The 10394-nt window shown below is 31.0% G+C and overlaps 1 protein-coding gene across 1 annotated transcript; it reads left to right on the top strand.

Moving 5' to 3' along the window:
- Nucleotides 1-3653: 3653 nt before the first annotated feature.
- Nucleotides 3654-4495, top strand: LOC135954117 (testis-specific gene A8 protein-like). The gene is made up of 3 exons (XM_065504186.1): nucleotides 3654-3671; nucleotides 3792-3866; nucleotides 3926-4495. Exons 1-3 carry the CDS (start codon nucleotides 3654-3656, stop codon nucleotides 4493-4495), a joined length of 663 nt encoding a protein of 220 aa, XP_065360258.1.
- Nucleotides 4496-10394: the final 5899 nt, after the last annotated feature.

The raw sequence follows: 10394 nt of genomic DNA on the forward strand, positions 1-10394 counted from the left end.
TCCGCTATCTATAAGGATCCAGAAATCGGATTGATTTAAGAATGTCCGAGATTGAATTAATCAAAAAAACCTGGCTTCAAGAATTCTGAACTAGATTTAAGACTTGATATAATCCAAAAATAGGATTGATTTAAACAAAATCTACTTTTATAGAAACGAAAAATGAAATACAAAAATGTAATATAAAATTTCTACTAATTTCATTACGATATCTTAGTGATATCTCTATCGTTTATAATGGATAAGTCGACGATTTGCCCAACCAGAAGCTTACGTTTCTAAACTAGTTACATGTTGTAACTGTCATTGACCCAATAGTGCAACTCCTTTGACGTCCTGGGGAACTATGCCATTAAGGACTGGGAGTCGTTAGTCACCTAGGACATTGACATGTTCTGAGCCCGGTCTTACAGCAAGTTTAGGCAAATATGACGAAATTTACAACATCAGAAAAACTATGTTGGCCCATTATAAACTACTTAGATATAACTAATAGATTTTCCAAATGAAATGAGAAGAAAGGGAGAATAGTTTGAAAATTAAATTATTGACAAAATTAATATGATAACAAGTAAGAGAACTATATTCGGCTGTGCCGAATCTTATATACCCTTCACCAAATTATACTTTAAAATAAATTTTTTCAAATATTTTTAGGTAAACAAAAATTAACTTTTTTTTTTGTAAATAGTTTTTAAATTTTTTCGAAATTGAAATTTAATTTTTTTTTAAATTTTTTCCAAATTTTTATAAAAAAGTTTTTTCAATTTTTTTTTGCAAAAAAAATTTATGACAAAAAAAATTTTTGATGGAAAAAAAAATTCGGGTTCAAAAATATTTTTCCCGATTTTGACCCATTGTAGGTCCAACTTACTATAGCCTTATCTACATCGTTGCAATGGACTTTGAAATATCTATCATTAGATATCCATATTGTCTATATTAATGACTTAGTAATCCAGATATTGGTCAAAAATAGGTAAAACAAGTAAGAGAAATATATTCGGCTGTGCCGAATCTTATATACCCTTCACCAAATTATACTTTAAAATAAATTTTTTCAAATATTTTTAGGTAAACAAAATTTAACTTTTTTTTTGTAAATTGTTTTTAAAATTTTTTTTTTTCGAAATTGAAATTAAATTTTTTTTTTAAATTTTTTTCCAAATTTTTATAAAAAAGTTTTTTCAATTTTTTTTTGGAAAAAAAATTTATGACAAAAAAATTGTTTGATGGAAAAAAAATTCGGGTTTAAAAATATTTGTCCCGATTTTGACCCATTGTAGGTCCAACTTACTATAGCCTTATCTACATCGCTGCAATGGACTTTGAAATATCTATCATTAGATATCCATATTGTCTATATTAATGACTTAGTAATCCAGATATTGGTCAAAAATAGGTCAAAAATCGAGGTTGTCCCGGTTTTTTGCTCATATCTCAGCCATTTGTGGACCGATTTTGCTGATTTTAAATAGCAAACTTCTCGAAAGCATGTCTGACAGAATTATTGAAGATTTGGATCCCGAAGGTATCTGGGGTCTTCAGAAAATTGATTTCAACAGACAGACAGACAGACAGACGGACAGACGGACAGACAGACAGACAGACAGACGGACATGGCTTAATCGACTCCGCTATCTATAAGGATCCAGAATATATATACTTTATAGGGTCGGAAATGAAAAATGTAGAAATTACAAACGGAATGACAAACTTATATATACCCTTCTCACGAAGGTGAAGGGTATAATAAACTGAATATGCTAGTGGCGATATTCCGCTCTGCGATTTTTCAATATATTGATCAATCTCTTAACAGTAATAACAATTATAATTGCAATGAGATAAAAAAGAAATATATATACAAGATTTTCTATAGAAAATATTATGAAACACAAGATTTTCTATAGAAAATATTATGAAACACAAGATTTTCTATAGAAAATATTATGAAAGACAAGATTTTCTATAGAAAATATTATGAAACACAAGATTTTCTATAGAGAATATTATGAAACACAAGATTTTCTATAGAGAATATTATGAAACACAAGATTTTCTATAGAGAATATTATGAAACACAAGATTTTCTATAGAAAATATTATGAAACACAAGATTTTCTATAGAAAATATTATGAAACACAAGATTTTCTATAGAAAATATTATGAAACACAAGATTTTCTATAGAGAATATTATGAAACACAAGATTTTCTATAGAGAATATTATGAAACACAAGATTTTCTATAGAAAATATTATGAAACACAAGATTTTCTATAGAGAATATTATGAAACACAAGATTTTCTATAGAGAATATTATGAAACACAAGATTTTCTATAGAAAATATTATGAAACACAAGATTTTCTATAGAGAATATTATGAAACACAAGATTTTCTATAGAGAATATTATGAAACACAAGATTTTCTATAGAGAATATTATGAAACACAAGATTTTCTATAGAAAATATTATGAAACACAAGATTTTCTATAGAGAATATTATGAAACACAAGATTTTCTATAGAGAATATTATGAAACACAAGATTTTCTATAGAAAATATTATGAAACACAAGATTTTCTATAGAGAATATTATGAAACACAAGATTTTCTATAGAGAATATTATGAAACACAAGATTTTCTATAGAAAATATTATGAAACACAAGATTTTCTATAGAGAATATTATGAAACACAAGATTTTCTATAGAGAATATTATGAAACACAAGATTTTCTATAGAGAATATTATGAAACACAAGATTTTCTATAGAAAATATTATGAAACACAAGATTTTCTATAGAGAATATTATGAAACACAAGATTTTCTATAGAAAATATTATGAAACACAAGATTTTCTATAGAGAATATTATGAAACACAAGATTTTCTATAGAGAATATTATGAAACACAAGATTTTCTATAGAAAATATTATGAAACACAAGATTTTCTATAGAAAATATTATGAAACACAAGATTTTCTATAGAAAATATTATGAAACACAAGATTTTCTATAGAAAATATTATGAAACACAAGATTTTCTATAGAAAATATTATGAAACACAAGATTTACTATAGAAAATATTATGAAACACAAGATTTTCTATAGAAAATATTTATTTTCTTCTGCATCACAATAGTTTGATACACAAGATTTTCTCAAATAATTTTTTTTTTTCACACAAAAATTATATAAAATAACTTACTTACCTTTTATCACTTTTAAATTAATAAAATCACTTCACACTTAAGATTATTTCATGAATTATGAAAACTTAAAAATATTTAATTATATCTTTAAAATATTGAATTAAATATTTAATAAAAATTCTTATATTTCACTTCTTTATCACTTAAAGTAAAACAATAATGATTAATTATTGGTAACATCAGTAAAACAGTTTATGTACCATGCGCTGTCAAACTTCATATGGTTAAAGGTTGTTTGTACTGTCAAACTCTAAAGAAGAAACAACAACATTATATGGTATGTTATCATCCTGTTAATGCTTCTTACTTTTACAGTTATAAATTGTGTTCCATTTCATAATTCCTATAGCGTTGCCATATCTTGATGCTGTGGTGAATTTCTGCAGTGTTACTTCTTTTTTTTGAAAAAGGCGTCATTTCAAACTCAACGATGGAGAAAGAAGCATTGGTAAGTTTATTTCATTTATTATTCATTTTTTAATTATTTATTTATTATTATTTATTTATTATTATTTATTTATTATTATTCATTTTTTATTATTTATTTATAATATTTTAAATTTTTTAGGATGTATTGAAGTTAATTCTTCAGAAACGTGCTGGAAGACGTGGCCGTGGAAGAGGCAGGGCCAGAGGTGGAGCGGTAAGTTAAAATTTTCTAATAATTTATTAAAAAAATACTAAATTTAATTTTTTTTGCAGATTAATCGGTTCCAGCAGGCGCCACCGTGGCCACAGCAAACATGGCCCCAACAACCATGGCCCCAACAATCATGGCCCCAACAACCATGGCCCCAACAAACATGGCCCCAACTACCATGGCCCCAGCAAGCCCAGCCGCAGTATGCCTGGGCCTGGCAACCTCAGTATGCTGCTGCACCACAGGCTGCTGTACCACAGGCTGCAGTTGCTGCCCCACAGCCTGAAGCTGCTCCACAGCCTGAAGCTGCTCCACAGACTGATGCTGCTCCACAGACTGATGCTGCACCACAGGCTGGTGTTGCTGCACCACAGGTTGCTGCCCCACAGACTGCTGCTGCACCACAGGCTGGTGTTGCTGCACCACAGGTTGCTGCCCCACAGACTGCTGCTGCACCACAGGCTGTTGTTGCTGCACCACTGGTTGCTGCCCCACAGACTGCTGCTGCACCACAGGCTGTTGTTGCTGCACCACTGGTTGCTGCCCCACAGACTGCTGCTGCACCACAGGCTGTTGTTGCTGCACCACTGGTTGCTGCCCCAGAGACTGCTGCTTTTAAAGTATTAAAGTAACTGTTTGATAACCGATTTTTTTTATAAACCTCTGTTAAAATACAAAATTTCACGCACATGCGATCGTCAGCGTAGAGATAAAGAGAATAGACCTTTGTTTGTCTGGCGTGACGTTATCTTAAAGTTTCATTAAAAGCAAATCAAAATTTTACCGTTAATTTTTATTTGTTTGCTCTTTTGGATTTATATAACGGTAGCTGTTATTATAGCAAAGGTTTTTCGGTAAGAGTGCTTTAGAACAATTACTCCTAGAAATATAAATTGTAAAGAGAATATGCCCTTAGAAATAAAACACAACTGACCAAAACGAAGACTTGAACTTTGTGGACCAGTATCTCGCCATCGCAACTCAGGAAAGCCTTGAACTCTTTTATTTAGTTAATTTTGAATATTTATCTTAAACTAGCTGACCCGACAGACGTTGTCCTGTCCAAGCAACAACATCATACATGTAAATCAATGTACATATTTTGAGTTTTTATATAAGTAATCGAATTTAGGTCTGAAATATGAGTGATCACAGATCAATCCCTTTTTCTTGATTAAACGGTTATTGGCCAAGACATTAGCGATTTTAGATATTGTGAGTTCTTATATAAAAAATCGATTTTTGGCCACAAATATGAGTGATCACAGATCGAACTCCTTTTCTTGATTAAACGCTTATTGGCCAAGTTATTAGCGAATTTAGATATTTTGAGTTTTTATATAATCGATTTTTGTTCAGAAATATGAGTGATCACAGATCGAGCTCCTTTTCTTGATGAAACGCTTATTGGGTAAGTTATTAGCGAATTAAGATATTTTGAGTTTTTATATATAAAATTGATTTTTGTTCAGAAATATGAGTGATCACAGATCGAGCACTTTTTCTTGATTAAACGCTTATTGGTCAAGTTATTAGCGAATTAAGATATTTTGAGTTTTTATATATAAAATTGATTTTTGTTCAGAAATATGAGTGATCACAGATCGAGCTCTTTTTCTGGATTAAACGCTTAGATATTTTGAGTTTTTATATAAAAAATCGATTTTTTGTCAGATCGATCCATTAAGTATTGTTGCTTCGATGAATTTATATACTTTGTGGGGACGCAAATGAAAAATGCAGAAATTACAAACGGAATGAGTGTGAGTGATCACATATCGAGGTCCTTTTCTTGATAAAACGCTTATTGGCCAAGTTACTAACGATTTTAGATATTTTGAGCTTTTATATAAAAAATCGACTTCTGTTCAGAAATATGAGTGATCACAGATCGAGATCCTTTTCTTGATTAAACGCTTATTGGCCAAGTTATTAGCGATTTTAGATATTGTGAGTTTTTATATAAAAAATCAGGTTTTGTCAGAAATATAAGTGATCACAGACCGAGCCCTTTTTCTTGATTAAACGCTTATTGGTCAAGTTATTAGCGAATTAAGATATTTTGAGTTTTTATATATAAAATTGATTTTTGTTCAGAAATATGAGTGATCACATATCGAGCCCTTTTTCTTGATTAAACGCTTATTGGCCAAGTTATTAGCGAATTTAGATATTTTGAGTTTTTATATAATCGATTTTTGTTCAGAAATATGAGTGATCACAGATCGAGCTCCTTTTCTTGATGAAACGCTTATTGGCCAAGTTATTAGCGATTTTAGATATTGTGAGTTTTTATATAAAAAATCAGGTTTTGTCAGAAATATAAGTGATCACAGACCGAGCCCTTTTTCTTGATTAAACGCTTATTGGTCAAGTTATTAGCGAATTAAGATATTTTGAGTTTTTAAGTATATATAAAATTGATTTTTGTTCAGAAATATGAGTGATCACATATCGAGCCCTTTTTCTTGATTAAACGCTTATTGGCCAAGTTATTAGCGAATTTAGATATTTTGAGTTTTTATATAATCGATTTTTGTTCAGAAATATGGGTGATCACATATCGAGCTCCTTTTCTTGATTAAACACTTATTGGCCAAGATATTAGCGATTTTATATATTGTGAGTTTTTATATAAAAAATCGATTTTTGGCAAACGCAAATAGAAACACTCATCGTTTCTCGGATAGACCTAATGTGTCGTTGGAAAATAAATGGGGGAAACCTGGAACTGGAATTCCTTGTTTCCGCCGTTGAAATTTCTTTGACGATTGATTCCAAGTATAATATCTTGGCATTTCGGAGTATGGCAGCGTTCGGGCAAATTTATCATTCCGGCACATATCAAAAAATCTGGTCAATGTTGTAGATGGCTGTCAATCAACCACTTTGCAGATGTGCGGCTAAATGAACAACTGTTGGAGATCTTTCATGAATGGCAAATGAAAAAATGTGACAAATGGCTTCGTTACTGCAAACATAGCGGCCCATATGAAATTGCCAGGTCACTACCTTTGGTCACATATTTACAGATGCATTTGATAAGTCTGCGTATTAGTGAGCGTATTATTGGGCTTACAAAACTTTTGTGGACTATTGCGAACATTTAACAAAAAATAGCTAAATCGGTCCAGGCGTTCTGCGATTTTAGATAAATCGATAAAAGTGGGCGTGGTCAATTTTTTCTTCAGTAAAAACTTAAATTGTATAACTACGAACATTTAAACAAAAAATTAGCCAAATCGGTGTAGCCGTTTTCCTATTTTAGATAAATCGAAAAAAGTGGGCATAAAAGTGGGCGTGGTCAATTTTTCATTCAGTAAAAACCTAAGTTGGACTATGACCAACATTTAAAAAAAAATTGTCTAAATCGGTCCGGCCGTTCTCAACTGATGCAATTACCAACGAACGACAACTGATTTTTATTTATATAGATAGGTACCTATATAATACAAGAAAGGAAATAGTGTTGGTTAACTTTTAATTTTTCGGTCTGCGTGGACTTTTCGCTGGAAATGCCCATATTTAAAATCGCAGAACGCCTGTACCGATTTGGCAATTTTTTTATATATATATATTGGAATCAATCGTCAAAGAAATTTCAACGGCGGAAACAAGGAATCCCAGTTCCAGGTTTCCCCCATTTATTTTCCAACGACACATTATATAAAAATTCACAATGTCTTAAATCATTAATAACTGGGCCAATAAACGTTTAATGTAGAAAAGGAGCTCGATCTGTGATCACTCATATTTCTAGCCAAAAATCGATTTTTTATATAAAAACTAAAAAATATCTAAATTCGCGAATAACTTGGCCAATATGCGTTTAATCAAGAAAAAAAAGCTCGATCTGTGATTACTCATATTTCTGACAAAAAAATCGATTTTTTTTAAAAACTAAAAAAGCACGGTCTGTGATCACTCATATTTCTGAAAAAAATCGATTTTTAATTAAAAACCCAAAAACTAATAACTTGGCCAATAAGCGTTTAATCAAGAAAATGATCTCGATCTGTGATCACTCATATTTCTGACAAAAAATAGATTTTTTTATATAAAAACTCAAAATATCTAAATTCGCTAATAACTTGCCCAATAAGCGTTTAAACTCGATCTGTGATCACTCATATTTCTGAACAAAAATCGATTTTTTATATAAAAACTTAAAATATCTAAATTCGCTAATAACTTGGCCAATAAGCGATTAATCAAGAAAAGGAGTTCGATCTGTGATCACTCATATTTCTGGCCAAAAATCGTTCTTTTTTATATAAAAGCTCACAATATCTAAAACCGTTATTAACTTGGCCAATAAGCGTTTAATCAAGAAAAAGAGCTTTGGACAGGACAACGTCTGTCGGGTCAGCTAGTTTTTTATAATTAACAAACGAAATGACAATGAAGGGTAAAAAACAACAACGCCAAAAGAAACAAAATACGCAAGGCAACGAAACCAACACACATCCAAACATACGTTTTGTTGCTTTTTTGTCAAAGCATGCAACAAATTGTCGGATTTTTGCTCCGTTATTTATGTGCGGTTTTTGCTGATTTTAAATAGCAAACTTCTCGAAAGCATGTCTGACAGAATTATTGAAGATTTGGATCCCGAAGATATCTGGGGTCTTCAGAAAATTGATTTCAACTAACAGACGGACATGGCTTAATCGACTCCGCTATCTATAAGGATCCAGAATATATATACTTTATAGGGTCGGAAATGAAAAATGTAGAAATTACAAACGAAGGTGAACGGTATAAATATACTTGCTGCATAATGGATGATGAAACGTATGTTCTGGCATATTTTTCGCAGTTTCCGGGTCAATATTTATATGTTGCTGATGCTCGAGGGAATGTTGTAGAAAAGTTTAGGACCCAAACGCAGAAAATTTTCCCAAAAAGTTATTGGTATGGCAAGCAATATGCAGTTGAGGCAAAAGAAGCCAAAAATTTGTTACAAAGGGCTCTATAAATACCGAAATTTAAATCAAAGAATGTTTGCAAGAGGATGCCTCCAACCATAAGACTTCTTAATGTGTCCACTTATTTTTGGCCTGATTTGCCATCCTGTCAATATGGTAAGCAAGGTCTTGAGTGGCACAGAACAATAATGTGGTATTCTTTATTCCAGCATTATTTGCAAATGTACTACGCTACTGGTACCTCCGAGTCTTTAGCTACATGAGATACAGTACCTCAGGCTGGTAATAGAATAGCAATGATTGCTGTTGAAAGTGTTTTTGGCCACGCCGCCCTTTATCACTTAAAATAAATATTACGGGGTTCCACCGCAAATAATGTATGGTTGCCATACATTATTTATGTTGCCATAAATTACTTATGTTGCCACTTTACACATAAGAACGAATGGAATGAAATTCACCATGAACAGTATTACCGACAGATTACGAAATTGCTAAAATGATTTTGGCGATTTTACAATTTTTACTATATTTAGCTATATAACTTCTAAATCCAAGTCTGTTGGAAGATAATCTATATCACAATAGATTCGTATTTTAGCTCCCTATCGATGACTCTTAGCGAGATATGTGCACGCGGGACAGTTTCAAAGTTATTTATGAAAATATAATTAGTATTTATTTTAGCGATTTTACCAATTTTTCAAAGATTGTTGGTATTTATCTTCTAAACCAAGTCTCTTGGAAAGTAATGTGAATCACTATATGTTTGTATTTTAGTACCCTATAGTTCCAAAGTTATTAACGAAAATCTATATTTTATATTTTTTTTAGCGATTTTATCAATTTATCAAAGTTTGTTTGATATAAATCTTCTAAGCCCAAGTCTCTTGGAAGATAATCTATATCACTATAGATTCGTATTTTAGTGCCCTATCGATGACTCTTAGCGAGATATGTGCACGCGGGACAGTTTCAAAGTTATTTATGAAAATATAATTAGTATTTATTTTAGCGATTTTACCAATTTTTCAAAGATTGTTGGTATTTATCTTCTAAACCAAGTCTCTTGGAAAGTAATGTGAATCACTATATGTTTGTATTTTAGTACTCTATTGATGAATCCTAGCTAGATATGTGCACGCGGACTAGTTTCAAAGTTATTAATGAAAAACTATATTTTATATTTTTTAGCGATTTTACCAATTTTATAAAGTTTGTTGGTATATAACTTCTAAACCCAAGTCTCTTGGAAAATGATCTATATCACTATAGATTCGTATTTTAGTGCCCTATCGATAACTCTTAGCGAGATATGTGCACGGGTGATAGTTTCAAAGTTATTAATGAAAAACTATATTTTATATTTTTTAGCGATTTTACCAATTTTATAAAGTTTGTTAGTATATAACTTCTAAACCCAAGTCTCTTGGAAAATAATCTATATCACTATAGATTCGTATTTTAGTGCCCTATCGATAACTCTTAGCGAGATATGTGCACGGGTGATAGTTTCAAAGTTATTAATGAAAAACTATATTTTATATTTTTAAGCGATTTTACCAATTTTATAAAGTTTGTTAGTATATAACTTCTAAACCCA

Source organism: Calliphora vicina, chromosome 3 (assembly GCF_958450345.1).
Source record: "Calliphora vicina chromosome 3, idCalVici1.1, whole genome shotgun sequence".
Lineage (NCBI taxonomy): Eukaryota > Metazoa > Arthropoda > Insecta > Diptera > Calliphoridae > Calliphora > Calliphora vicina.